This window comes from Caenorhabditis elegans, chromosome IV (assembly GCF_000002985.6).
Source record: "Caenorhabditis elegans chromosome IV".
NCBI lineage: Eukaryota > Metazoa > Nematoda > Chromadorea > Rhabditida > Rhabditidae > Caenorhabditis > Caenorhabditis elegans.
In genome coordinates this window covers 6,548,676-6,574,908 of record NC_003282.8, presented here as the reverse complement: position 1 = coordinate 6,574,908, position 26,233 = coordinate 6,548,676, and the positions used below count along the sequence as shown (strand labels likewise).

General features: G+C 32.8%; 5 protein-coding genes and 22 non-coding genes across 32 annotated transcripts; 16 read left to right on the top strand and 11 right to left on the bottom strand.

Annotated features, from left to right (window-relative positions):
- Positions 1 to 887: 887 nt before the first annotated feature.
- 21ur-12215 lies at positions 888 to 908 on the top strand. Its single transcript, NR_055878.1, has one exon.
- Positions 909 to 1,589: 681 nt separating this feature from the next.
- Positions 1,590 to 1,610, top strand: 21ur-7676. The gene has a single exon (NR_055877.1).
- An 890-nt stretch (positions 1,611 to 2,500) lies between these two features.
- 21ur-11602 lies at positions 2,501 to 2,521 on the top strand. The gene has a single exon (NR_055876.1).
- Positions 2,522 to 2,570: 49 nt separating this feature from the next.
- On the top strand, positions 2,571 to 9,532 carry bicd-1 (Protein bicaudal D homolog). Of its 2 annotated transcripts, none has more exons than NM_001306806.4 (10): positions 2,571 to 2,781; positions 3,192 to 3,668; positions 4,053 to 4,190; positions 4,643 to 4,835; positions 5,153 to 5,340; positions 5,425 to 5,517; positions 5,571 to 5,814; positions 6,506 to 6,888; positions 7,671 to 7,808; positions 8,561 to 9,532. In NM_001306806.4, the coding sequence occupies exons 1-10, from the start codon at positions 2,581 to 2,583 to the stop codon at positions 8,678 to 8,680; spliced, it is 2,175 nt and encodes a 724-aa protein (NP_001293735.1). In that variant the 5' UTR covers positions 2,571 to 2,580; the 3' UTR covers positions 8,681 to 9,532. The 2 variants fall into 2 exon arrangements, with proteins under 2 accessions (NP_001293735.1, NP_001293734.1); NM_001306805.2 differs by having other exon boundaries at positions 2,573 to 2,781; positions 7,671 to 7,847; positions 8,561 to 9,525.
- On the top strand, positions 4,451 to 4,471 carry 21ur-14136. The gene has a single exon (NR_055875.1).
- 21ur-10382 lies at positions 4,565 to 4,585 on the bottom strand. Its single transcript, NR_055874.1, has one exon.
- On the bottom strand, positions 5,338 to 5,358 carry 21ur-14110. Its single transcript, NR_055873.1, has one exon.
- 21ur-9557 lies at positions 5,984 to 6,004 on the top strand. The gene has a single exon (NR_055872.1).
- On the top strand, positions 5,985 to 6,005 carry 21ur-7788. The gene has a single exon (NR_055871.1).
- 21ur-6639 lies at positions 6,992 to 7,012 on the bottom strand. Its single transcript, NR_055870.1, has one exon.
- On the bottom strand, positions 7,396 to 7,416 carry 21ur-9181. Its single transcript, NR_055869.1, has one exon.
- On the top strand, positions 7,401 to 7,421 carry 21ur-8246. Its single transcript, NR_055868.1, has one exon.
- Positions 8,088 to 8,108, top strand: 21ur-8152. Its single transcript, NR_055867.1, has one exon.
- Positions 9,533 to 9,643: 111 nt separating the features above from the next.
- On the bottom strand, positions 9,644 to 14,173 carry best-9 (Bestrophin homolog 9). The gene is made up of 10 exons (NM_001392319.2): positions 14,023 to 14,173; positions 12,160 to 12,213; positions 11,995 to 12,115; positions 11,848 to 11,946; positions 11,412 to 11,549; positions 11,262 to 11,367; positions 10,950 to 11,141; positions 10,539 to 10,682; positions 10,254 to 10,377; positions 9,644 to 9,993 (listed from the first exon to the last, which is right to left on the bottom strand). The coding sequence occupies exons 2-10, from the start codon at positions 12,209 to 12,211 to the stop codon at positions 9,770 to 9,772; spliced, it is 1,200 nt and encodes a 399-aa protein (NP_001379597.1). The 5' UTR covers positions 12,212 to 12,213; positions 14,023 to 14,173; the 3' UTR covers positions 9,644 to 9,769.
- Positions 10,439 to 10,588, top strand: C43G2.29. Its single transcript, NR_055865.1, has one exon. It is a non-coding gene; the product is annotated as an Unclassified non-coding RNA C43G2.29 (non-coding RNA).
- On the top strand, positions 10,523 to 10,543 carry 21ur-9054. Its single transcript, NR_055866.1, has one exon.
- Positions 11,244 to 11,264, top strand: 21ur-7237. Its single transcript, NR_055864.1, has one exon.
- On the bottom strand, positions 12,240 to 12,260 carry 21ur-15262. The gene has a single exon (NR_055863.1).
- On the bottom strand, positions 12,636 to 12,707 carry C43G2.t2. Its single transcript has one exon. It is a non-coding gene; the product is annotated as a tRNA-Ala (tRNA).
- On the bottom strand, positions 13,400 to 13,420 carry 21ur-7086. The gene has a single exon (NR_055862.1).
- try-3 (Peptidase S1 domain-containing protein) lies at positions 13,954 to 17,754 on the bottom strand (the record flags this gene model as incomplete). 2 transcript variants are annotated; one of them, NM_001380280.2, is made up of 7 exons in its annotated part: positions 13,954 to 14,173; positions 15,568 to 15,685; positions 15,879 to 16,048; positions 16,289 to 16,409; positions 16,742 to 16,877; positions 17,378 to 17,491; positions 17,543 to 17,754. In NM_001380280.2, the coding sequence occupies 7 exons, from the start codon at positions 17,677 to 17,679 to the stop codon at positions 14,028 to 14,030; spliced, it is 942 nt and encodes a 313-aa protein (NP_001367393.1). The 2 variants fall into 2 exon arrangements, with proteins under 2 accessions (NP_001367393.1, NP_001293737.1); NM_001306808.3 differs by lacking the exon at positions 17,543 to 17,754 and having other exon boundaries at positions 14,028 to 14,173; positions 17,378 to 17,478.
- C43G2.28 lies at positions 15,714 to 15,863 on the top strand. Its single transcript, NR_055860.1, has one exon. It is a non-coding gene; the product is annotated as an Unclassified non-coding RNA C43G2.28 (non-coding RNA).
- Positions 15,781 to 15,801, top strand: 21ur-12296. Its single transcript, NR_055861.1, has one exon.
- Positions 17,755 to 17,999: 245 nt separating the features above from the next.
- C43G2.30 lies at positions 18,000 to 18,095 on the top strand. Its single transcript, NR_055859.1, has one exon. It is a non-coding gene; the product is annotated as an Unclassified non-coding RNA C43G2.30 (non-coding RNA).
- Positions 18,008 to 18,091, bottom strand: C43G2.t1. Its single transcript has one exon. It is a non-coding gene; the product is annotated as a tRNA-Leu (tRNA).
- Positions 18,096 to 19,470: 1,375 nt separating the features above from the next.
- Positions 19,471 to 22,484, top strand: paqr-1 (the record flags this gene model as incomplete). 3 transcript variants are annotated; one of them, NM_001380277.2, is made up of 7 exons in its annotated part: positions 19,471 to 19,570; positions 19,955 to 20,181; positions 20,238 to 20,447; positions 20,495 to 20,666; positions 21,300 to 21,621; positions 21,681 to 21,847; positions 21,895 to 22,484. In NM_001380277.2, the coding sequence occupies 7 exons, from the start codon at positions 19,478 to 19,480 to the stop codon at positions 22,006 to 22,008; spliced, it is 1,305 nt and encodes a 434-aa protein (NP_001367391.1). The 3 variants fall into 3 exon arrangements, with proteins under 3 accessions (NP_001367391.1, NP_001368705.1, NP_001368383.1); NM_001380278.2 differs by having other exon boundaries at positions 19,473 to 19,570; positions 21,300 to 21,639; positions 21,895 to 22,412; NM_001380279.1 differs by lacking the exon at positions 19,471 to 19,570 and having other exon boundaries at positions 20,159 to 20,181; positions 21,895 to 22,008.
- Positions 22,398 to 26,224, bottom strand: fan-1. 2 transcript variants are annotated; one of them, NM_001383106.1, is made up of 15 exons: positions 25,888 to 26,056; positions 25,748 to 25,840; positions 25,563 to 25,699; positions 25,254 to 25,515; positions 24,999 to 25,201; positions 24,880 to 24,949; positions 24,740 to 24,834; positions 24,524 to 24,682; positions 24,351 to 24,439; positions 24,198 to 24,299; positions 23,873 to 24,150; positions 23,750 to 23,829; positions 23,398 to 23,704; positions 22,784 to 23,088; positions 22,405 to 22,734 (listed from the first exon to the last, which is right to left on the bottom strand). In NM_001383106.1, the coding sequence occupies exons 10-15, from the start codon at positions 24,290 to 24,292 to the stop codon at positions 22,474 to 22,476; spliced, it is 1,326 nt and encodes a 441-aa protein (NP_001370919.1). In that variant the 5' UTR covers positions 24,293 to 24,299; positions 24,351 to 24,439; positions 24,524 to 24,682; positions 24,740 to 24,834; positions 24,880 to 24,949; positions 24,999 to 25,201; positions 25,254 to 25,515; positions 25,563 to 25,699; positions 25,748 to 25,840; positions 25,888 to 26,056; the 3' UTR covers positions 22,405 to 22,473. The 2 variants fall into 2 exon arrangements, with proteins under 2 accessions (NP_500997.1, NP_001370919.1); NM_068596.7 differs by having other exon boundaries at positions 22,398 to 22,734; positions 24,880 to 25,201; positions 25,888 to 26,224.
- Positions 26,225 to 26,233: the final 9 nt, after the last annotated feature.

Below are 26,233 nucleotides of genomic sequence, written 5' to 3'. Positions count from 1 at the left end.
GCAATTTTGTGTCCCCTAAACAGAATATCCAAAATTTAGTGGCAAACAGTTTGCGGTTTTCAGGAAATTTTCTCGGGCTTAACACATCTTCAGGTATTTTCTAAAGATTATGTATAATACTAATGCCAAAAAATCCCCTCAGCAGTGTAAATCCTATTTTCATTAGAAATTTTCCATGTGTACTGTAATTTTCTTCAAAGTGGTACTCAGAAATACCGCCCGTTCCCTTTCCAATTCCCATATAAAAGTGTCGTCTGTCAATCAACTCAACCGTCCACATTGGCTCCGTCGAAAATTTGTATATTTGTGGAAGTGATAGCGTGAGATGGTGCATACACACATAAAGAGCACAAGTGTTGTACTCATTCCGAGTTATGCTCTTTGAGAGAAGAAGATGAAGCCAGACGTTGGACAGCGGGCGGTCGTTTTAAAGAGAGAGAAGGGTGTTAGTTTGAGAGAGATAGAGAGACTTAGAGTGCCAAACATAAATCTCTATTTCTCGTTTCCAAGGGAGGACTTCTCCCTCTAAACTGGTTTCAAATTGCATCGGGGTGGACCTTTATGTTGGATATATTTTTATAAAGTTTTTGAAGATTTCGAAACCTTTTCCCTTCTTTCTTGATTGTTTTGTAAAGGATTTTTCTATCATAGAGCCGAGAAAATATCACATTAATTTTCTGTATTTTTGAATGAAGTCTATAAGACAAAGTTATAAATTTATAGAGATACTTTATGTATGTTTTTGAGATTTATTTTGTTACTAGATCTCAATTTTTCAATGGCATTTTAGTACTGTAGAGTGCAAGAGAAATCTAGCCTTATTCGAGAAATAAGTTTTTTACTGTTTATATTTTTTGATAAGTTTTTCAAAAATTTTGTTCGTTTAATGTACATCTTTTTTTTTAGTTCCAAGCGAAACACAATATTATTTTTCATACTGTAATACATATATTCGATTATTAATCAAAAATATTTTTTGTGTTGTTTAAAAAATTGTTTTTAAATTACAAGAAAAATTGCATGTCTGCAAAACTTTGATCGACTTCTGCAAATTTTTTAATAAGCTTCTACGAGTTTTACCCAACTGTTCTCTTGCATACGTAATTTAAATTTTTTCTCGTTTGATTTTTTTTTGTTATAATGACTAAAATGTTGTAACAAACCAATAAAAAAGAACACATAATAAAAATACCCAAAACAGAATTGGTTGGAAAAATATGCAATAGTTTGAAACATTACCCGAATTCTGAAAGGTTTTTAAAGTGAAGTAGCAAAATTTTTCAATTGATTGAAACATTAGAAAAGAGCCAAAACTTTCAAAAAATCTATACTTAGCGCTAAGACTGTCATTTTTTGTCGCAGCGTCTGGAAATGAATTGTTATAAAAGCATGATCAGTTATCACACTATTTTGTAGTATATTTTAAATTTATTGGAATACAAATGTTTCAAAATTTGAATGCCAGTAGAGTGCTTTAAACAATTCCGGAATAAAGACTCAAACTAGAAAATTAAGATGATAAATTGAAAAGTTGAAAAAAAGCCCGTTTCTAGATTTAGACTTTAGGAGAATGCGATTTTTAAAAATAATTTTCATCCGGCATAACTAAAAAATTTTCAAAATTTTCAAGAAATCACATTATGAAATTCGGCCATTTATGCTCATTTATAAACAATTGTAGTTAATTTTTGTACAATTTCTGTCGCTGAGTGCAAAAATAAGTAACCAAAGTCTTCAGAGCATTAAGGTAGTTTCGCCCAAAAATTTAAATTCTAGGTTTAAGCTTAAAACGAGAGCTATTCTTTGACAGTTATTACTCGCATGGTTAATATCAGTTCCTTGAAAATCAATCAATAACCCCAAAACCATATCATTTTATGTGACTAAACTTTCCTTCCAAAAAAAAAAGAAAAAAATGATCTGACTCATCAATTTCCGGTGATTTCCCCCGTCTTCCGTGCTCCACCCAGAACGGTTTGCGGAGGCATTAGAACAGTAGTCTCGCCCCGCATTTGTGTCGATTTTGGCTGCCGAGTGAACAAAAAAAACGAAACAGCACTCAATATTTGTGTCAGGTCAGCCACTCTTTCTTCCATTCTCTTCTATTTGTTTTTTGTTCATTTCTATTCCCTATTTCTCTCTATTCTCTTTAGTCCATTCTTCATTTCATAATTCTACTGAAACTAGTGTTACCTCTATCTCTAAACTCTCCTCTCAACCTGTACTATTTCTCTCGCGGGAGCCGAAAACGAAAACCTTATGAATATACAATTAGTTTTTCGACACCCTCTCCTAGTCGACAAAACGCAAATTTCCAAAATTGAACCTGTCGCACTAATATCTTGGAAATTTTGAAATTTACTTATTCCTGGTTTTGTTTAATTTTTGTTTTTAAAAGAAAATGTGGTCATTTGAGAACATTTTATTTAAATTTAAATTTTTAAATTTTTTCCTGTTTCAAATTGTAATTATTTCAACAATTTTTTAAAGGAATACTCAGTGAAGTATTTTTCCCCCTTTTTAAGTTATTTTCATGTTTGATATTTCCAACTCTCTAACATTTAAATTTCAGCAGCCACAATGGCTGAATCAGAATTGGAGAAGCTTCGTCAGGATATTGCAATCCTTACAGAAAAATATGAACAAGCCAAAGAAGATATTCATAAGGCAGCAAATGCGGGTTTAGAATTGCTCCGTCAAAAGGAAGATCTAGAGAAACGATTAGCAGAGATGCAGGCAGAATTGGATTTGGCAAGAACTGAAATTGATAAAACTAATCAGGTAAGTATTCGATTTCGAAAATAAAAATCGGAAAAAATATTGAAAAAAAATTAATGTTTCAAGTAAATGGTAAATATTCGAAATTTTTCGTACTATTTCATTTATTTTTAAAATATAAGCATGCAACTATCAAAAAAATTTTATTCAGACTTACGCAGGTAGGTAACAAAAATATAGGAAAATTTTTCACTTTTTTCGTTTTGTTGCAGTCATTCTTACCATTTTTTTTAAATATTTCATAAAATTTTGAACTGTAAAAATATAGAAAAATGAACAATCAACATTTTTGTCAGCTTACAATTTTTGATGAAGATGTATGAGCTGCCAAAATTGAGCTTAACAAAAGACTAGTAAAGTGTTAACAAAATTATTATTGAAGCTCAAGTTGTTCAAGTTGCTCTTATTTTCAGACTCTTGCTGAATACCGTTCCCAACATCAACGGTCCACTCGAAGTGAACTCGAAAATGAAGAATCTCTACTCGAGGAAAGTTCAGCAAAAGAAGAGGAATATCTACAGAGAATTGCAAAATTAGAAGCAGATCTTAAGAAAAAAGAACAAGAATTGGCAGAAAAGAAAGAAGAATTGGAAAGTATTGAAAAGAAACATTCGAAAGAAATCGATTCTGGAGCTGCATTAGAAGATGAAAGAAGAAAACTTAGAGCTGAATTAAAAGAAACAAAAGAAAGAGAACAAAGATTAATTTCTGAATATTCAGAGTTAGAAGAAGAAAATATTGGATTACAGAAGACTGTTGCAAATTTAAGAGGAAGTCAAGTGGAATATGAATCATTAAGAATTGATAATAATCGATTGGAAGAGACTATTGAAATTATGAAAATGGCTGCAGAGGAAGATGAAATATTAAGAGTTATTGCTGACAAACAGGTGAGACACTTTGAAAAATTACAACTCTCTCAGAAACTTTAACAAGTTTTCCTAAAAATATGTGAATAATTTCAAACATTTCCCTATTTGTTTGGAATTGCAACTGCAAAAACATTATGAAATTTTCATGTCTATTCACTATTTATTTTTGATCACGATTTGAATCGTAATAAATACAATACAATACAATACAAAATTTATTAGGTGATTGAAACAGTAAAAAAAACGAAAACTAGACAACTTTTATTTTAATTTTATAACCTGTTATTATTATTTTATAGCTCCCGTTTTTCATTGAAATTTTTGAACGGGTCGCCTCAATGTATATTTTCAAAACCTCAATTTTTGTATGAAAAACTTTCCAACTTATCATAAATATTTCAGCTCGAAGAAGCTCTGCTCACAGCTCAACAAGAACGGGATCAGCGATTGGCAATGAAAAGAGAATTAGAACAGACAAGAAATGCAGAGCATATCAGTAGTTTAAATGATATGCTTTTTGGATTGGAAAGGCTTGGGGAGGTTTGTTTTTTTTGTTAAAAAATTAAAACAATTAACTTTTAATAAAAGTTTGTTTTCCTATTTTAAAAGTTCCTGTGAAATTTTGTTAAAACACTTATATACAAAATGTCTTTTGTATACGTGAATTTTAAAAATACATTTGATAACTGATAATTTGAAACTAAACTTAACAAGTTGGGAAGAAAAAATTGCTCTTAAAGAAAAATGAGCTTCACATGTTTCGTATTCAATTTATATTGGCCAAGAGGAGTGTTGTAGGCTTGTTCTTTCGGTATCGATTTTTCTATTATTTAGTCAAATGTTATTTTAATATTTCTGTGTTCAAAAGGCGCATGAAATGGCAGAAACACTTGAATTAATTGTTGAATGAAAGTGTGGCACATGCTTTTAACGGACCACACGCTCAACACCAAACATTTTTGTATAAATCTTATGAAACAGTAATTTTTTAGGACGGCGAACTGCCACCTCCACAACCTGGAGCAAGTGACCTCTTCAGTGAATTACAAGGATCAAGTGATGTAAAAGTTCGTGAACTGGAAGCTGCAAAGGAAGGACTTCAAGAAGAATTAAAGAGCAGAGAGAAGATTTTCATCGAATTTGTAACCGGATTAGCAGACACCCTCAATATTCATAGACCAACAAGTGAGTTTAAATAGAACATTTCAGTTTGATTTGGAGTGTGATAAACCATTGAAGACATGGTGAAAAGTTATAACATTCAATTTTCACCAAATTTTTCAATGTTTCACATTCATTTCATATTGGTCAACGGTAGTATTGGAGTCTAGCGTAGATGTATGTAGTTTTTCAGAGTTTTCAGGGTTTTGGGTGAATAAAAGCTTCGCAAATTTCCTTTAAAATGAATATTTTATCATATTTACAATTAGTTATATTCAAAATTATTCAATTTTTAAAAAATTAGTTCCCCCGTGCATTCCCTAACAAAGTTTTCTTTACAGATGAGCTCGACTACATGCATGCTCGTCAACAAAAAGACGTTGTACTAGAGAAAATCCAGAACATTGCTCGTGACACTGACCGTCATGATAAAGAAGGAGAAGAAAAACGATCGGGAATTTTGAAGGCTGATTTGAGGACACTTGTATTGGTTGCTGGAGAGAAAAGTGCTCAGTTGGCAGCTGCTCAAGTTAGTTTTTGAATTAAATCATAAAAGTTTCATATTGCGAACCAAATTAAGAACATTATGAAAATGTAAATGTTGAAAATTCAGGACGCAATGATTCAAGTCTCCGATCAACTTTATCAATTCTACCATCAAATGACACAGAACCAAGGAGTTCAAACAGAAAAGAGTGTACAAGAGGTAAATTTTATTTTAATATTTATAGAAAATGAACAGAACTTTGTATATTTCAGATTGTGAAAAAGTTGCGTCTATTGGCTCGTGCCAATGCAGAAGACGTTCCACGTGTCTCGTTGGCAGATGAAGGAGTTGAAAGTGGAACAGAGACAGATGTTAATGCATCAAGATCAATTCCATTGAATTCCGATCGTCTTGTTATTGCGCCAAGTTTTGCGAAGGAAATTGAGAAAAAGTTGGCAAGTGTCAAGATTGGCGATGTGTTGTCAGAGACTGATTTGAGGCAAAGAATACTTACTGGTTTGTTTAGTTTTTGAATCGCAAAAAAGAGCTGGATACAAAACTTTTCCAAAAATGTACAAGTTTTAGAGAAGATGCTACAATTAAAAAAAACAACGAGATTTTACGAAAGACAAATAAAATTACTGTTTCAACCAACTTTTATCATAAATTGGGTTTATATTAGCTATTTGAGTCGAGGTTTCAACACTACATTGAATTTACTGTACTTACTGTATACTTAGTATACTTAGAATACTTACTGGTTTGTTTTTGAATCGAAAAATTCAAAAAAAGAGCTTTGCCAAAAGACAATTCTTCTTCAAATACTTCATTTGGTTGAAAATATTTGGAATGTCTAGCAATATTTAAATCGATTAATAGAAGCAGGAAAAATTTATTTTTTATTCGAATTAAATTTTTCAAGAATAATTATTAGTTTTAGAGAAGTTGCTGAAATAAAAAAAATTTTGGAAGATAAATAAAATTACTGTTTCAACCAACTTTTTTTTTCCATAAATTGGAATTCTATGAGCAGTATGTTTTTCAATATTGCATTGAATTTACTACTTTGTATCAAACATTCATTTAAGGTTTGATGGCGTTAAATTTAAAGAGTGATTAAGACTCTTGATATTAAACGTTACAACTTTCAATTTGCCAATATACATCTCATTCTCACATTCGAATATATTAAATACATTATTTTCAGAAGGAAATGCCATTTCCGAAACCACAGAATCGTTGAAAAAGATGATTCAAGTGGTGAAAAGAACCTCTGAACAAGCATTCAATCAAGCAGTTATGGCAAGTGGAGCTGAAAATGAAATTGAAATGCAGAATATGAAATTGCGAAGTCTTTTATCAACAAAACGAGATCAGATTTCAACGCTTCGAACTGTTTTGAAATCGAATAAGCTGACTGCTGAAAGTGCATTGACTTCAATGAGAGAAAAATATGAATCAGAAAAGAAAATGATGATGGAAATTAATGATAAAATGAGAAGAGAATTGAAACAATTGAAGGAAGATGCTGCCACGTTTGCATCTCATAGGGCAATGTTCACTGCAAGAGGAGAGGAACTCAAGTCAAAGGTATTTAGTTTTGTTTTGAAACAGTTAGGAATTTCTAATTTCGGGAAAAGTATAGCTTTTATAATATGACATACGGTAGCTCTGTTTAATTACTAATTCAAACATTTCCATTCCAGATTCCCTATTACAAAATAGATATACTTAAATTGTATCTGTAGTAGTTGAAACAGAAACTATTTTTAATATTTAAACTTTTTAGGGTTATTAACTTTTACTTTGAATTATTTTTCTCGTTGGAAAAAAAATCGTTTTCTCAAAATTTACAAATTTTTATTTGGAGTCAAGTTTCTGACCTGGCAGCTTAATGAAAATTTCTCAAGTTAGTTGCTTTCTCAACAGCTAAACGTTAACAGATATTGACTATAGTTTGACAGAAGTTGTCAAGTTTTTAAAGAAAGTTTCCCCCAAATGCCGAGTTGATAGATGCGATCATCTTCTAATTAAAACTTTCCGTAAATGAAATTACTGTTTCACAAAGGATTTATTTTGAATTGAACTTCATTTTAAGTTGATAGTCATAGGGGTATATCTAACCATTTTCTCACTTCTATTGTATCTGTAGCAGTTGAAACATACTTTTTTTTTAATTTTCATCTTCGTACAGTTTGTTTACTTTGAATTATTTTTAACATTTAAAACTCGATTTGTTTTTTACTTGAATTTAGTGTCTGAACTCTGAATTTGAAAAAAACATATGGTCAAAACGCAATATTTTATCACTTTAATCGTATCTGGAGTAGTATCTTCTGTAAATTTTAAAATCAAATTTAACAATTTTCCAGGTGGAAGAACTATCAAACGAGTTGCGTGCAAATGAAGAGGAAAAGAAGACATTAAATCAACTTCTTCGTTTAGCAATTCAACAGAAGCTCACATTGACTCAACGTTTAGAAGAGGTTGAAGTTGATCGGGATAGGCAGGTATTTAAGAGGAGTAGTACAAGAGCTCCAACTAGAGAGGTGAGATATTAAAGGTGTAGTATCGTCCAATGTGACGTCTTTAATGGAATCACTGATTAAAAACCATAAAAATTAAAACAGTCTTTTTTTTAAAAATTTTTTTAAAAATAACTTTTTTAAAGTTCTTTATGACCCATTTTCTCTAATTTGAAGAAAAATCTCAACAGACGATACTCCGCCTTTAATTATGTTCACTGTTTCAAAACATTCACAAAAAAATGTTGAAATTTCAAAAAGCAATGATTTTTTGATATACAGAACACATTGGAAGGCGGATTGTTTCTTTTGGGGAATTTTTTCGAAATTTATTTGATATGCCAAGAATAACAAAGAAAAAACGAAAAAAATTGGAAAATTTAGTTTAAAACGATAAAAAAAACCTTTTAACAAAGACACAAATCTTTCGCCAAACGTACAAAACTGCCTTTTTAATATGACAATCCAATCTTTTTAAATCTTCAATTGATTGGTATGGAAATGCAGAAAAAACTTTAATTTTGGTGAAAAGCTTGAAAAAATCTTGAAATAGTGCTCGAAAGTTGAAGTTTTGCCAAAAAACTTTACGCACTTTTAGCTACAAACGGCAATTTTCAAGCACTATGTTATGATTTTCTGGAAAAGTTTTCGACAAAATTAAACTTTTTCTTACTTTGAAAAATCCAAAAAAATTGTTTTTTTCTTCTAGAAGTTAATTTAATCTTCTCCGTTTTCAGACCTACCAGCCACCGAGAGCAGTTCGTTATCCGGGTTCAACAACAACAGCTCAACAGCCAGCACCTTCATCTTCGGGGGGCTCGAGGGGAGGGCCACGCAGGGGAGACAATCAGCAATAAGCTGGTGGTCAGGTGATGACGTGACAACGATGAGAAGACGACGAACACCTACACCAGAGGATCCAAATGATCAAGAATCAATTAATACACAAAACCACGTCATCACCACGTGGCCCTACGACCTGAAAAATGAAGAAGATCCCCAATTATTGATTGATTTAATGATGGAAGAGATGAGAGTTGAATCTGAAATTGAAAGAATGCGATTAGCACTTAAAGAACAAGAATCGATATTCGCTGATTGTCAATTTGTTATTGCTCTTTTCTCACTTCCACCAATTTTGATTTATCTGGCTGTTTCTGTTTTACTCTTCCCGCCAATGCTATAGAAATCAGCAACATTTTGAATTTCCATATTTTCTACTTTTTTTCAAATGTTTGTTAAGTCAGATTTGGCAGCCGACATTTCACGGGTTACCTCATAGAATTTCATATCCCGCGGGATGTCGGCTGCTTTTATCTTTTCTTCCAGAATCACTCGTTTCGGTGTTTTTTTGACATAATGCCTTGAAAGTCTGTTTAATTTGCAAAAATCTGTGATAATTACTTTTATTCTAATTTTTAAAGTTATCATTCAATTTTGTTTCTGTACGTGTACCCAGGCGAGCTCTGAGAACACTGTTTTTCTCTGAATTTTTAAATTATTTATTGAATTTTCAGCCTCTTTTTTCCCTTGTGTGTGTGTGCATGATGTGCCTTTTTGTATTTCTGTTAATAATTTGATATAATATCGAATTTCTCAGAGATGCTAATAGATTTTTCAAAACTTTTTTGTATCAATATTGCTCAAAGTCTCTTTTTTTTTTTGTTGAACACAATTCGTTATTTATATAAAATAATTTCTCAAAATTCGTGTTTATCGAGTATCAGCTTTTAAATTTTATTTTTGTTTTAGGGAGAATGGAACAACGAGTATATTGAAACTGTTTAAAAGACAAATGAACATTTAAAACACAGATGGAACAATAAATACTTTATTTGAATTTCTGACGAAAAACAATACCCGAATTTGTTACAAAAAAAAAATTGGTTTTTCATTAAAATATGAAAACGAAACATGAAATAGAACTGAACATTTAAAAAAGTAATCTACCAAGCAATAAACTTATTATTTTTTCGATTTTTATATTCTTCTGGATCCTGATTCTTCATTTCGAGATATGTATGCAATTTAGGTGGATGCTTATGAGCATTTCGACTCAAATCAATTCGTCCCCATTTTAAAGAAGTCGGAACTCTTGGAAGGAACATACTTTGATGCATTTGTTGTTGCTCGTTGTGATGTTTCCAGAACACGTCTTCTTCGAATTTTGCTGGAATTTGTTTCAGAATTAGATCACTTTCGGGGGTTTTCAATATTTACTAAGTATTTTAAAATTATAAACAATCTTTTAAATATGTTAAATAATAAAAATTCATAATTTTATTCACCTCACTGTATTTTGAAGTCTGGCTGTTTTTTATGAGATAAAAAGTTGCATTTTTGTAGGAACTCAACAAAATTGTGCATTGTTATAAACATAACTTTAACAAATTCCAAATTTTGAAATTAATATCTTAAAAGTAAACATACGTGGATCATCATCTTGAAGTGAATCAACAATTGTGAATGATGTGACTATATTTCTATCCAATATGTAAGATAATTCAAAATCGTCGTCATCTAATCCAAATGGACGCATCAAATCTTGACCGACCTGTAAATCCAAGTTAAAAATGTACATAAAAATAAATAAGTTGCCAGTATGGTGTAAAATAGGAATAAATTCTAATATAATTTTGCCAAACAAAATTTACAGTTTCAATTTCGTTTTTTATTCCAGCAATAACTAAATGTTTTGCTAGTGGACCGACTTACTTTAAACCATCCAACAAAGAAAAGAAACTGAACAACTGTGAAAAGTGGGAAGAAAGCATCAAGAGAATAGAAATCATCATGATTCAGATCTTGACGACCGAATAAGCAGAAGAAGAAATAGGAATATGTGGCAAGAGCGGCTACCTGAAAGAAATGTTTTTTTTTACTTTAAAAAAAATAACTTTTATGAAACAACAGCAGTTTTTATCAGACAAAGTTTTCATACTTTATTTTTTCCTCTTTTTAGGAAGTGAATTTCTGAAATATTTTGTGGTGCATTATCAATTGGTTTATTCATCATGGAAAATGGATATTTAAAAAAAAAATTTCATAATAGTTTATAATATTTGTTCGAACGCTCATACATAAATATAAATTTGATTTAAATGAGTTTAAAAAATAAATTCATACCTGAGTATAAACCAATGGAACACAGACCCAATCATGACAATAAAGTCTTCTAAATGATATTCTGTATGCCTTCAATTCGTTCGTAGCCACTGATACATAATTGACTGATCCTCTTCCAGCTGTAATTTCCGCATCAATCAGTTGTTGAACCCAATGAAGAGGTGTCAGCCATCGAATTCCAGGAGATGGTTCCTAAAAAAATTGAGTTTTAGAAAATCTTTACTCAAAAGATTATAAAAAAATTTTTACAGTTTCACATAAATTTTTAAAAGTCACATAAACTGGCAACATTAATATGACAGCCTTACTTACATTTATATCTTGCAACTTCTCATATTCTTTCTCCGTCAATAAACCTGCATCGATGATATTCCGAAGACTTGGAAAACGAAGACGAATTTTTGTTGATACGTCACGCCTGAAAAAAATATTTTTTTTAACTTATAATCATTAAATACCCACCATGCCAATGCCGAAGTAAGGTTAAGGTAACGAGCAATTTGATGACGGGCTGGGCGAGATTCTTTTGAAGGGAGCAGAAGACACAGAATTGATAGAAAATCTTCAGGCCAGCGTAAGGTTTCGAATTGACGCCACCATCTGAAATATTGATAAACCTTGAATTGAAAACCATAAATACTCGTTTGTCTTTACGAGCACGGTGAAACAGTAGAATTTTAAAATATGTTCGCTGTGGAAAAAATAATTTATGATAGTGGGTTTCACATAAAACCGAGATGCGAAATTATTTCCAAAAAATACGGAGCCCGGTCTCGACACGATAAGATATTGTTAAATGCAAAACGATGTGCTCTTTTGAAGAGCACAGTAATTTTCAAGAACTCATTATTGCGGTTTTTTGTTTTTACCGTGTGAAATGTCTCTACTTCAAACTAACCTTGAAACTACATTTGAAACATAAAATCCCAATAGAAAAGTCAATGGAATCATTTTGGTATACTCGTGAAACTCATTACACATCACTTTGAATATTTTCCTGAAATAAATTAAATCAAAAACTCAATTCTCAAGTTCCCTAACATACCGATAACCTTTTGAGTCTGTTGGATCCGTGTAATTAAAAAAATGTGGTGCTGAGAATCGGATAAAGTAAAATAGGAAGAGGAACAAGAAAAGTTCTCGCCAAACGGATCTCCAAATTGAACCTGGAATTTTGAAATTTTGAACAAATTCCAATTTAGAAACCAACCTTTCCATCGGAGAAGTAATCGAAAAAAGTTACCAGAATAAGATATTGTCATTTCTGAAAAAATTCAAACAATTGAACGTACACGGAGAATGTTATAGATAATATAACAAGAGGGACCTGCAAAATTTAACAAAAACATGAAACAGTAAACTTTTTCTACAAAATTTTTTTATTGTGCCTACTAGAAAGTAGTTTTACTCTAAAATATTGAACCGTTGAAATGCTCGATAAGAACTGCCAATTGATCATCTTAAACTTTTTTGCCCGATGACTGATTTAGCAATCAAAACTTCTAACCCGCTTTGTGTTTCCACAAAAGATTAGTTTTATTTACTAAAGGTCGAACACTTGATGTATTACTCTGAGACGTACGTATAGAAGGAAGTTCTTAGAATAACCAAATCATGTGGCATTAAAAAATTGGAAAAATCTTATTATGGATGCTATGGGAAATACCAAATTTTTCCAAAACGTTCTGGAGGTATGGGGAATTGAACCCCAGCCCTCTCCCATGCTAAGGGAGCGCTCTACTACTGAGCTATACCCCCATGATCGGCAGAAAAAATGTTGGTCTTGATGAAAAATACAATTGAAAAGTCTAAGGAATGAATCGTTTCATACGATGTAACAAAATGTGGGATATTTTAAATATTTTGTTAACTCTGAGCAATTCGTGTTATCAACGGCAAAAACGGTTGAGATCGTGGGGGACCTAAACAGAAGTAGGACGAGCCTTTAAACAACTCCAGAATACAGTGCCGGGTCTTGACACGACCGTATCGTTTTCAGACGAAAGGGATCTTTGTTGTTTGTGAAATTTTTCAATCGTATAGAGACCTTTTTCTGTTTGGTCATTTTTTAGAAACAAACTTGTTTTTGAGAATACAAAATTGATTCAAAATTAAAAGTCGAAACATAAAACGTGCCCAAATCAAAAGTAAAAACGTATGGATTGGTAACTATGTAAAAGATCTTGTTAAAAGTCAAGTAGTGACCTCCTCAAGTTGTACTGATAAAACATTGAAAATACAGAGTATCCGACAGATGGATAAATCGGAAAAAAAGTGAGGGGACAAGGTGCGGGCGGTATCAATATAGGAGGTGAAAGTGTGCAAATAGAGTTTTGACAAGTTTTGTGGGCGGAATCTAGAGACTTCTTGGATTATATGGACAGCTTTTTTTGTATTCCTGATTATTAGTATTTTGCTCTGATGAACGCAAAAAAATTTGAAGGAAAGGTATTTTCAAAGACCTGCGAGAAGCATCTCAATTATAAACTTCTAGCATTTGGCACATAATTGAAACAGAAAAAATATTATATTCCAAATTTTATTTTAATTTTGCGTAAAATTTCTGATTTGAACATTTAAATTCAACTAGGAAATATCAACATTCTTTACTTGGTAAATAACCTATTACACTTGGTAAATAACCTATTACAAATAATTCAGTTTGAATAAATTCTACAAAACGCAAACGTTAAGGTTAACATGGAAAATAAATGTTCCAAATAAAGTCATAGTTTTAGCATTAAATCTTAAAAACTCACTTGTTACTTTGCTCCGTTTCTTCGAAATCCTATGGTCAAATTTTTCGAAGAACTGGCTCTCGGAAATGTACTGAAACCCGAGAAACTTGGGAACTACCACAGAGAAAATAAGAAATACTCTCAAAGGATAAAAATAGACAACACAATTATCCACGTGTGACGACTTTACAATATGCGGAAAATTATTCTGCAACTGTTTCACGTGTCTCAATTGGAAATTTCCTCAAACTCAAGGTTAAAAGGTTATTTGAAGTTGATCAACTTTATGGGTACAAATAGTTGTAAAATGCAACATAAACCCGCGATGATTTCACCTTTTTCACCACAAAACTGTTAAAATGATTGAGAAAATTGGAAGAAAATTGAAATAAATTGGAGATGATGAAGTGACACTACTTCTCATTGATGTTTTTCCAATTACACCTTGAATCCATGGAACATACTTGGAAATTCTTGTGTAGACACCTGAAAATATTTTTTAAAAAAATGAAAAAGGAGCTGAGAAAGGAAAAGTTGAAATATTTATAAAAGTTAAAAGATTTATAAAGGTTTCTAGTTTCTTCGCACTTCTATTGTCTTTTTTTGTTGAATTCTAGATTCTCACATGATCTACGAAAACTTGATTTTTGTGTTTTTGAGCAATATGAAAACTCTACTATTGTTTTGAAACTAAAAATCCGAAACGTTTGGTTTTTGAAAACCTTAGTACAAGCTGTAAGGGTTCGTGTTGTTATTTAGGGTGCATCCTTCTAAAAATAATGTACCAAGTACGAGCTCTCCGAAATAATTGAGAAGACAATGAGGGGTTCGCAAAACCAAGATGACAGCCAGGACTAACTTCAGCACATTGTTAGTGAGAGATTCTTTTACAATATTTTCAAAAGAAATGACTGGATAAATTTAGGGTTTTAAGAGAAATTGATTATGTCTTACACCTAAACTGACTAATCGACGGAAATAGTCTTGCATATTTTTCAATGTTTCAAAACAATTTCAATTTGAAGTTTTTCCAAAAATTAATTCTCTTTGGACTTTCTGAAACTAATGTAGCAATTATACATATTAACATTATACTTGAGCTAAAAAACTAGATGGAAAACATTTGACCGCCATGTTTCAAGATGTAAGAAATTCCATCAAAATGTACTCGCGAGATGTCGGGTGCTATAATTTTTGAAATTATTGCCATGAAAAATACTTTATCCAATAGACAACATTTTCTTGCCAAAAATTCAGGTTTCAGAGTTATACTCATTTGAAAATTTAAAAAATCATTTAAAAAAACCAACAAAATGATAGGACCTGAAAGCAATATTTTAAATTAAGTTATTTTTACAACTTGCAAAGAACAAATTTTCCAATTTTTTCTTTTAGTTTTTGGCAACAAAGTCTTAACGCTTTTTTTGTTGATCGCAAGCCCAGTAAAATTGTTTGGGCGAAAATTTCACTAACAAATGTGGTCGATTTTCAACAGTAAGAGTTCTACGCATGGCACTATCATCAGATTTCAATGTTTACCCAATATTTTGTATGGAAATCTATTCCAAATACAACGCATTGTGTAAATATAAAACTTTTTAACTTGCTTTTGCAACGAAAAATTCAAGGGAAAAATTATAAAAATTGGAAAAAATGGAATTAACTATGCTAGAAAAGATAATAAAGAGAATGTGTGTTTTCATAGGATCCCGAAAAAAAACTCGAAGCTATGTGTGATTTTTGAATTGACAGATGTGAATGGAGTTTGTGCAATTCGAAAGTTTTGATGTTGGTGGGAATTGAAATATATATATATATATCTTTTTAAAACATGTATTTGAACCTTTAAACTTTTTGAGTACAATTTCTTATATACTTACCTGGAAACTTCCCTTGATCAATAACTCCATCTAACCCATCAGCTCCATAACTTGTAATTCCAATTTGTACATATTCTCCATTACTTTTATGAATTAATAAAGGACCGCCAGAGTCACCCTGAAATAATTTTTTGCATTATTCAAAGATTAAATGTTTTATATTGAACACTGTTTCAACGGAGTTATAATTATTTTCTACAACTTCTCTGTTAATGAAACTATTTCAGCTGCATGTATAATACATTGAATTTACCAGTTTTAATACTTCCACAACAATAGTATCAATTTAAAATAATAATAAAAATGTTTACCGGTGCCGTTCCATGAAGATATGCTCCAGCGCATATTTGATATCCGGTAATTTTCACGGATAACAATGACAAAAATCTCCACGTTTTTACGCAATCATCATCAGAAATAATTGGAACAGAAGTACTTTGAAGGGTTTGGCTATTGATAAGCTTTGGTTCACCAGAGGAATCTTAAAATTAAATAATTGTAGTAACCATTTAAGAATTATTAGAATTGGCTTTCGTTTTGTTGACGACGTTCAAAGTGGTTTATTGGGTTTCTAAAAAATGTTAAGTTTCTTTTAGTTATTTTGTGGTTAAAATCTCTATAGAGGCACTAATTGCTGGATTTCTGAGTATTAATTTTATTGGTTCTCATCCTAAAAAATTTACAAAAATTTTTAAGCAATACTAGAAAGTATGCAACTCACCTTCTCCCAAAGTTAACCCGTAACCAATGACAACTCCATTTTTGTACTGTTTCAGAAGTTTAGAGTCATCATGAACGAGGCAAACAGGCTTTATTCCGAGTTTTGACAGATCTGAGGATATCTGGAAAAAAGTAAAATTCAATTTCAGAGCGGATGATGAAAATTTGTAGAGACTAGTTTGCGGGTTTAAAATTCGAAATAAGTTTTTGAAATGTTTCTGAAAATTATTGATATGTCTAGTTTTGAACAGGAGTGTTCGTTTTGTAGATTTTTAAATCCACCACATTTTTTATTGCGAAATCTTCACTTTTCATGGAAAAATGTCTCTCATCACAACCGTTTAAATTTTCCAAAAGTGTGGTTTTAAAAGTTCCAAAAAGTTTGCAAAGTCAACAATTTTCTAATACCACTCAACAGGTTACAACTTTTTTTTTAATTTGAAAAAAAACTAACTCTCAACAAAGCGATATCATTATCAGCAGTTTGATTATTGTATCCACTATGAATATATGCTTCTTTCACTGAAAATGACCGTTCCCTGTTGTTTTTGGGTTCTCTTACATAAACAAATGATCGAGTTTGAAGTTGCCTGTAATTGAGAAATTGTCAGAAATGCCTTTAAAATAAAATATATTATTTAATACTGCTAGCATTCTTTCAAACGATTAACTAACTTCGGTGAAACAGTAAATTTTTTAAAAATTTTAATTTCTCTCGTGCAGCTTTAAATGTTTTTTTTTCAATTTTGCTATAAAATCAGGGGTGTCCGGCAAATTCAACAAATTTGCCGTGTCGTGGTCATACTCGGTAAATCGCAATATTTTTCAAGCTAAAAAAGTGTCAAAATTAATGGATAAAAACTAAGTTCACTGGGTCTCGTTCGATTTTTGCCTAATGCGCGTGGGGATTTCTTGAATAAAACATGAATCACAATGCTGTTATTTCAAAAAATAAAGTTTCAGATCGAAACCATTAGGTTTGGGCAAATTTCAAAATTTGCCCAGCTCGGCAAACTGCAAATTCGGCAAATTTGATGCAAATCCCTGTATAAAATTTACATGAACAGCATTAATTTTAAAAAAACCTTACAATGCACAATGAGCCGCTGTAACGAGCCAAAAGTCATCGATAACAGTTGCTCCACATAAGATTCCCTGTCCATTATCTCCATAGGAAACTAATTTGGCCATCCAATTTGCCCCACTGAATGTTGTTTTTTTTTTAACTTTTTTCACTTTAAAAATTCCAACTCACTCATCAATACTATTTCCACCGATAATTCGGAAACTAAAAATTGGTTTGTAAGATTCTTCACATAGGTTTATAGCATTTGAATGTTTCGTAATAAATACAAAACATAAAACTAAAAAATGATATATTTGATAATTCATATTAGTTAAAAACAATCAATAGCAGAACGTAGAGTCTCTGGGAAAAACAGTGATATGATAGGCAAACAGATACATGCAAATGATTATGATAAGGTGTTGGACAAAATTGACAAGATGAAAAAAGTAAGAATGTCAAAGGTGCGTTCGCTTTTGTGTGAATATCACTATGTTTACTTTCTGTTTTTTTCAAGGATGGCATATGATAAATGTAAAAGAAGAACAAATTTTAAAAATATGGGTTTCAAAAAATCACACAACATTCGGCTGAATCTACTTGAAACTTGATATATTTTTCAAACTGATTAAATTAAACAGATTAAAAAAGATTTGCCGTCCGCAGGGTTCGAACCTGCGCCCTCCTGAGAGGACTGCGACCTGAACGCAGCGCCTTAGACCACTCGGCCAGAACGGCGGTGGGATGCCATGGCTAAATAGGCCTACTCCTCTTTCTTTCTCTGCACACTCTACTAGTTAAAATATGTGTGAGCGAGCAACCTATCTGGAAACTGCTCGAGAAGATTCTAGTGGTCCGGAACAAAGAATTACATTGTTGATGCAAAACAAAGCGTTCGTTGACCAAAAACTACAAAATGAACAGGAAAACAAACAAAACTTCAACTTTGAATCCATTTTTTGGTACTTTGCACCTTGATAGGCCATGATAACCTCTATAAGTAACAATACAATATATTCTAGTCGTTTATCACAAATGACAGCTAAATTCTACAGAGAAAGCAGAATAATGTGCTTTGAAAAGATCTGTTTCTGTTTTGCAAACTTCAAGAATAGTCCAATTATGCAGGGTCTTGCCGCGCTTTGCAAAAAATATTCAAAGTATGTGCCTTTGAAGTTACAGTAGGAAATGTTTTGTTCTCTCTGATTTTTTTTCTGATTTTTTAACCTTTTGGAGGCTCAGTTTTCAGTTTTTTGCGCGATTAGACACAAACAAATTTCTAAATAATTTTAAAAATATTATTGTAGTCTGATGAGATATATTGGACTTTTATATTCATTTTCTTTGGTGATTCCTCTCACTCCGTCATCAATTGTCATTTATATTTGAACACATGTGTCTGAAAAAACAACCTTTGACGCAAAGTTGCCAAGACGCAGAGAATAAAACAAAAAAAGAGAGATAGACTGGACATTTGGCCTCCCACCCTTCCCCGATAGACAATTGCCGCCTCCTGTGCACTTTTTCTTGTTCATTTTCAGTTTTCTAGCTCTTTCCAGCGTGTTTTCTTCATAGAAAATCAAAGAAAATCCCTCCAAAAAACATTTTTTGAAATTCCCTCTCTTTTAAAACCCACCTCATTAACAATAGGGCGAGCTTTCACAGAATGAGCCATTTATGGAATTTGTTGCGAAATTGTGTCATTTCTTCTCGGAAACTTCTCGGAAAATTCGTTATTTCTCGAAACTAACTGAAATCAATAAAGTAAGTTTTTTAAATAATTTTAAACCACAAAGGCAATACATAATGTATGTATTAAATAGAGGTATTTCCCTATCATCTCTAGGTCTCATTTATTGTGGTTCCTCTATTTTTCCACGTGCTTTCTCGTCACGTGGGCAGTCGAATGGCGAGACAGAAAGTGCGATTTATCAAAAAAAACCTCTCCTTTATTCTCAATTTCATTTTGTCTCTTATCGCAACTTTTTTTATTTGAATAATGCTGGTTTCTTCTTCTTTGCTATGCGATTCGTGTGTTGCTCATGATCACTACAATGTATTCTATCATCTTTTCTTTTCATTTTTTTGCAAACATGAAGACAAAGTTCATATTTCAGGCAAAGAATGAATCCAGATGAGGTCAATCGAGCCCTTGGGCACTACCTCAATGACGCTGATTCAGGCGAATTGGTTGTCGAGGACAGCACAACTGTACAGGTAGGATTGAAGAAGAAAAATAATATTGATGTTAAAATTAAAAAACGTTCATATTTTTTCTAAATTATATATCAATTCATCATCATCTGACGAAACGTGCAAGATTTCTCGCCCCTTTTCGTTGAAAACTGTCGTTTTTTTGACTGGCGCGATTGCGATGTAAATTCAAACCTTTTCCAGTGATAAACCTAACTAGCGACACAAATGATACAATGAGAGAATGTGTGATAAGAGAACATGCGGTTATCTATCAGTCCATTCGCGTGATTGTCGTCGGGAATAGAACGATCAGACTAAATGGAAACTTGAACAAAAGAAAGTTGAGCAGAGATCAAAAAACCTAAAAATTATTATACAATTCTAATTATAATACTGAAATTTTAGGTGAAAAATCCGGAAGCAAGAAAAACTGGCGACAAAATCGAAGTGTTCTACTCCCGCAAAACAACGGTCGTTTCCCCAACAAATTCAGACGATGAAGACGCTGATTTTTGCTCTGATTCAGAGCTTCTTCCACAACAAGAAGGACATCGATCACGTGCCACGTCATTTGCTGGAAGAATTCGAGCTGGAAGTGATGATGAGGCAATGCCAAAACATACGATTCTTAGGTTAGACAAATGCTTGAAAGAAATTTTTTATTTTAAAAATTCGCATAATTTTTCAGATATCGTCGTAAAAAGGGAGGGCAATGGCGTGAAATAAACCTGCAAGGAACTCCGGATAAACGGAAAGATGATGAAGATGAACTGGAAGTTGACGTCAAAGAAGATCGATCCGAACAAACTGGAATTGTGACAAAAACTTACGAAGCCCGTTGGAAAGTATTAAAATATGAACATTTACCAGAATGGCTGCAGGATAACGAATTTTTGAGGTAGAATTGTATTTTTTTAAAATAATAAAAAAATCAAATAATTATAGACACGGTCATCGTCCACCTCTACCATCTTTTTCGGAATGTTTCAAGAGTATTTGGTCACTGCACACGGAAACTGGTAACATTTGGACACATCTTATTGGATGCGTTGCCTTCTTTTTTCTCGCTTGTTGGTTTTTGACAAGACCGGATAATCATATTCAATTCCAGGAAAAAGTAAGTAAAAAATTATTTAAAAAATAGATTGTCTTAAAAAATCGCGTATTTTTATCATCCATTTGCAAAATTTCGAAATTAAAATTATAGTTCTTAAGCATGATTAAAATTTAAAAAATCTAAGGTTTTCAAAATAACCTCTGAAACCTACAAAAAAAAAGTTATTTTTCGAGTTTTTTAATGTTTTTTTTCCAAAACAAAAGCTTCTTTCGTTTTCGCTTTCAAGAAATTCTGTGAATTTTCCTTTAATTTTTAATATTTTTCATTGAAAAAGTTTGAATTTTCACCAAATAATTAGACAAAAATGTGGAAACAATAAAAAACTTATAAAATGTCGAAAGAAAAACAGAACTCCTTTAGAGACCATTTTGAAGTTAAATTTTCGGTTGTTTGTGAGACAAAAGCGCGAAATTTTGCATCTGTGTAATATCAAATGTAACGAAACAAACATGTTTGTTCTGAAATCACAAATTAATCTTAAATAGTCAATAAATTCCGACAATAAAATTGTTTTTCAATAACTGAAAGTTTTAATTTGATTAGGAAATGATATCAACTTGACATGCGGAATAAAAGTTTATATGATTAAATTTCAAAACAGGAAATCTCTAAATAAATATAATAATTTTGCAGGTAGTCTTCTCATTCTTCTTCGCTGGTGCCGTTCTATGTCTTGGACTCTCGTTCGCATTCCACACTCTCTCGTGTCATTCTGTAAATGTCGTGAAAATATTTTGTAAACTTGATTACATGGGAATCTCTTTACTCATTATTGGATCATTCATTCCATGGATCTATTATGGATTTTATTGTCGGAGAGAACCAAAGATTACCTATATTGCAATGGTTTCTGTACTTGGAATCGGAGCTATAGTCGTCTCGTTGTGGGATAAGTTCAGTGAATCAAGATTCCGACCGATCAGAGCAGCTGTCTTTGTTGGAATGGGATGTAGTGGTATGAAACTGATAAAATGTTTAAATGCTCTAATTATTAATTTCAATTTTTTTTTATAGGTGTCATCCCAACTATTCACTATATAATAACCGACGGAGTTCACTCTCTATTTGCGGATAATTCATTCCATTGGTTACTTCTGATGGCATTCCTCTACTTACTTGGAGCTGGGCTCTATGCCACACGAACTCCAGAACGATTTTTCCCAGGAAAATGTGATATTTGGGTACGGTTTCAAAAAATTAATCTTAATTTTAACTTTTAATATTTCAGTTCCAATCTCATCAGCTATTCCACACCTGCGTCGTTATTGCTGCATTTGTCCATTATTATGGTATCTCTGAAATGGCATTTGCTCGTCTGAACGAACAATGTCCAGTTAGATAGATTCAGTTGATTCATTCGGATAGATCATCATTCGTTAACTCACACATCAATCATGTTTCTATATATCTATTTCCACATTTTCGCTTTACTTGTAACCCATGCACCCAATCTGATTTCTACGCTTTTCCAAAAAATCCAAATTATCTGAGCTCTCTACTAGTCTGTACAAAGTCTATACACATCCACCCGTTTGCAATTAGTTTTCCCAATATTTTCTTCTCCTTTTTTGGCTCAAATTTTCCAGTATTTCATACATTTCCCGTTGCTTCATGTGCTCCCAACAACAATCACTTCCATCTGCGTACAGCTCGCCTTAAGAAAAACAAAATGCATTTTTTGGCCCCCTCTCCATTTTCCTCGGATATTAAGAGTAAAATGATGATTATAATAAAAGAAAAACGAAACTTTATGTACCTATTAAACAGAATTAACGAATCACATAGAATGATATTTAAAAGTAAATATTTATACCAGTAGTCTAGAGTTTTGTGCAGCAACATGACAGACTTCTGCTCGAATTCCACTATCAGCAAAAATTGCAAGCCATAAACGTTGTTTTGTTGAGAGACGGTCGCCTGGTCCTTTAACTTCAACTACCGCAACTCTTTTGGTTTCAGGATTCCAAAGCGTCAAATCAGGAAATCCAGACCTCGAATTTCGATAGTTTTCAGCAAGACGACGAAGAATCAATATCAATGCGGGGCGAGGAATACATTGGAAAAAGCTCTGAAATTAAAAAAAAAATTAAGTTTTTCATGTAATGCGAATAACCCACCACGCAATCTTCAGCACCCATTGGAAACTGCTTCCACGAACATTCACGATTCGTTTCGTTGTGCTTCAGATCCCATATCTTTCGAATATTTTCTTCAATAAGCTCCTGTTCAGCCTCTTCTAACCACACAAATCGGTCCTCGAACTTTTCTTTTCGTTTCGAATACAGAGTATTACTGAGATCAGACGGACAATCTTGCAGCTCACTGAGCCACGTGGATTCAACTGATTCATCCGTTGCGAAGATGACGTCATAAAAGAAAAGTCCGAACAGAGTATGCCACGTGGAACCTTCATCATGAACACCTAAAAGTTTTAAAGGATTAAAGGATTAAAGGACGATCCGTTCTTCAAGTGCTATGCACTGCGGATCTGGGATTCAGGTACACTGCCTGGTGGTGATCCCTCTGGGCTGTAATTTAAGCCACGTCCTAGCCGGGGACTGTGGCCGATAATCCAGTCGTGGATTGCTCCACTTCCCAATAGAGGCTGGGTGAACCTAGGGGGTGAGGCCGGACTTGAACTCGTGACCTCCAGACTGCTAGCGGCCACCACTACCGACTGAGCTATCTGCCCCCGGTTTAAAATTAAAATTCTCAATTTCAGTTCACTTACCTGTAGAAAATCCTTCATTTTCAAGATAATGTCTTCGAGTAACTTCTTCTACAGAACATTCCACGTCATCATCAGTTTCATGATCTCTTATCATAAATCGATTGATTCTCCCGTCACCTAAGCTTTTCGTTATAACATTCGCTGTAATTGTCTTCTTTTCCGGATTTCCAATATTGATAGGTGTTACAAAATCAGCAGGCATTTCTTTCAATTTTAGAGCTCGATCTTGAATCATTAGGAGCTCTTTTTCAAGAATCGAAGGATCTTGGAGAGCAATTTGAATCATTTTTGCACATTCTTTTTTCTCCTGAATCATTATGGTTATTCATCCAAAAAGCACTTAATGACTAACCTTTAAATGTGAATCTAAATTGAGCAACATTCGATCCCACCAGATTCCACGTGAATCGATACAGTATGATTGGATATCTTCTAAAAAGAAACATGGATTTTTCAAAAACTCAAATGTCCTTACTATTCGTAATCAGAAGATCTTTCTGCCATTCCACAGCCATTCCATATTTCTTTTGCCGTTCAAGAATGCTAGAAGCATGTCCACAACACCTCGTAAAAACCCAAATCGATGTGAATTTTCGTTCATGGATTTCCAGACTTTCATAATATCGCTTATCATCATCTGACATTTGTTCGATGAACTCTTTCGCATCAATTGCCAAATCTAGAGCAGCATCAAGATTTCCATTTGACATTTGAGAAACTATAGCGATTTCCAGCGATTTTGAAATCATATAGCTGAAATTAAAATAAGAAATTAGAGGCATTAGATATTAAATTAATACTCTTGTAGCATATTCCGATTCTTGTAAAAACTCGCAATGATCGGACATGGATTTGGAGCCGGAAATTGCACAGTTCCGTTTGCAACGGACAACATCAAATATCTGGAAAAATATGAATTAAAGTTTTTTTAGTACAAGAGATTTATGACTAACAATAAATCTTGATAAACATTCGTGGTTGATGGATTATCAATTACATTCGCCGAATTTGTAGTGACAGGGCAGTATATAGTGAAGAGACACTGAAAATCATGAAATTTATGATTTTGGAAAGACATTAACATGGATTCTACTTTTTTTGACAATTAATTTACTTTGAATTTTACCTTGAAAAGATCTACAAATCCCCCTCGAACACGAACGCATGGTCCCAGTTCTTGTTTCAGACTTTTTAAAATCGACTTTTCCACGTTTCCAGTTCCTCCAAATATTGATTGCTGAGATTGGGCAAACTTTCGTAATGATTGGATTAGTTCTTGACGATTCTGAAATTCAAAATCAAAATTTGAAGATATAACGGCTTGATTTTTAATTTTTTAAACCTTGGTTCCATCTAATTTGAATTTTTTCGTCACATTCTTCAAGGCAACGACATCTGAGATTTGCAGTGCTTCGTCTAGTGTTTTCATGGAAGAATCTGAATATTTCTGATTTAAACTTTTTTATTCAATGTTTCGCTTACCATCATCAATAAAATGTCCTTTCGCAAGCTCCGAGACAGCTTCTTTGATATTTGGAATTTCTGGATATTTCTGTTCCAATTTTTCTAAATTATACCATGCAGGTTTTCTGATGAATAACCTGACAAGTAAACACTTGGCTCCTTCAGAAAGTAGCTCTACGAATCGATAAAATGTGATAATATCACTTGGTAACCAGAAGTCATCGGCATAGAAGGTTCCGTCGAATTTCTCGGTGGAAATGACACGTTTCATTATTTTTATTGTAATTTTTATATAGTATGGCCAAGTTTGCTCGGGGCCAGAAACCCGCTGTTCAAACCTCTGAAAAATAAGATTATTTGAAAAGTTTACTTTTAGAAACAAAAAACTCTACTTCAATCGCTTGTAGTACTTCGGAAATTGTTGCTGTTTCTTTTTTCACAGGATCTTCCTTATTTGCATTGTCTGCCTGATCTTTCTGAGAGTTTTGTAAAAGTCTTGATGACCTCCTTCGATGATTAATCCATTCTGGCGATTTTTTGATTACTTTCTCAATGTTTTCCGAGATTTCAGTCACATCAAGCGATTCCGAAGGCATTTCATGATTTTTAACGATGCCAGAAGGGCCTGGAACTTCCGGAACAATATCATCTTCCCTGAAAGCTTGATTTATAAAAATGTGCTTGGAAATATAGAAACTAACGATGGTACTTCCCGTTCATCAGTTTTCCGTCTCTTCGTTGGATTTTCAGATTTATCGGAAAAACTCGCATCTCCTAAAATAATTTCTGGACCCGCACGCATTAATATTGCTTCATCTCGAGTGTAGGTGGCGATAACCTAGAAATTGAGGGTTATTTTGATTGAAATCGAGATTTTAAAACTCACTTCAATTTCTTCATCGTCATCAGCGACATTACAAGTGTTCATGTGACTTTTGTAGCTTGCTAGAGAGAATTTCGTCTCGCACAATGGACAGATCTGAAGAAAAAAAACTGAACATTTATTATTTAGTTAAATCATCTCACTTTTCCACGGGATTGCTTTTCGAAAGCAGCCATAATCGATCGATTGAAATTGATTGGGCCGTCCGGTTTGATAATCTTTTCTTTCTTCTCTTTTTTAGCCTTTTTCATCGCGTTAATATAGGAAAAATACAATTAAATAAAACGATTTTAAAAAATAGAAAACAATTTTCAAAGACGCGCGTTGTCTCTGCGTCTCGACTCTATAACGCGTAGCAATGGAGCGCGAGATGCTATCTCAAAATAGAGGGAGTTCAAATTCAAGTTTTACAACGTTTTCAGTATGCGAAAAAGTTTGCCACATACAGAGTATTTCGGTGCTCTTTTTCACATGAAATTTGCAATCTTT

Excerpts from the sequence above, each read along its gene's own strand:
- bicd-1 (NM_001306805.2), top strand. The coding sequence starts at position 2,581 with ATGGCTGAATCAGAATTGGAGAAGCTTCGTCAGGATATTGCAATCCTT. Across the intron at positions 4,836-5,152 it reads CAATATTCATAGACCAACAA|ATGAGCTCGACTACATGCAT; the intron begins GTGAGTTTAAAT and ends TTTTCTTTACAG. Across the intron at positions 6,889-7,670 it reads GAGAGGAACTCAAGTCAAAG|GTGGAAGAACTATCAAACGA; the intron begins GTATTTAGTTTT and ends ACAATTTTCCAG.
- best-9 (NM_001392319.2), bottom strand. The coding sequence starts at position 12,211 with ATGACAATATCTTATTCTGGTAACTTTTTTCGATTACTTCTCCGATGG. Across the intron at positions 11,550-11,847 it reads GTTTCAAATGTAGTTTCAAG|ATGGTGGCGTCAATTCGAAA; the intron begins GTTAGTTTGAAG and ends TCAATATTTCAG. Across the intron at positions 11,142-11,261 it reads AGAAGTTGCAAGATATAAAT|GAACCATCTCCTGGAATTCG; the intron begins GTAAGTAAGGCT and ends CAATTTTTTTAG.
- fan-1 (NM_068596.7), bottom strand. The coding sequence starts at position 25,995 with ATGAAAAAGGCTAAAAAAGAGAAGAAAGAAAAGATTATCAAACCGGAC. Across the intron at positions 25,516-25,562 it reads GATGAACGGGAAGTACCATC|GGAAGATGATATTGTTCCGG; the intron begins GTTAGTTTCTAT and ends TCAAGCTTTCAG. Across the intron at positions 25,202-25,253 it reads AAGTACTACAAGCGATTGAA|AGGTTTGAACAGCGGGTTTC; the intron begins GTAGAGTTTTTT and ends CTTATTTTTCAG.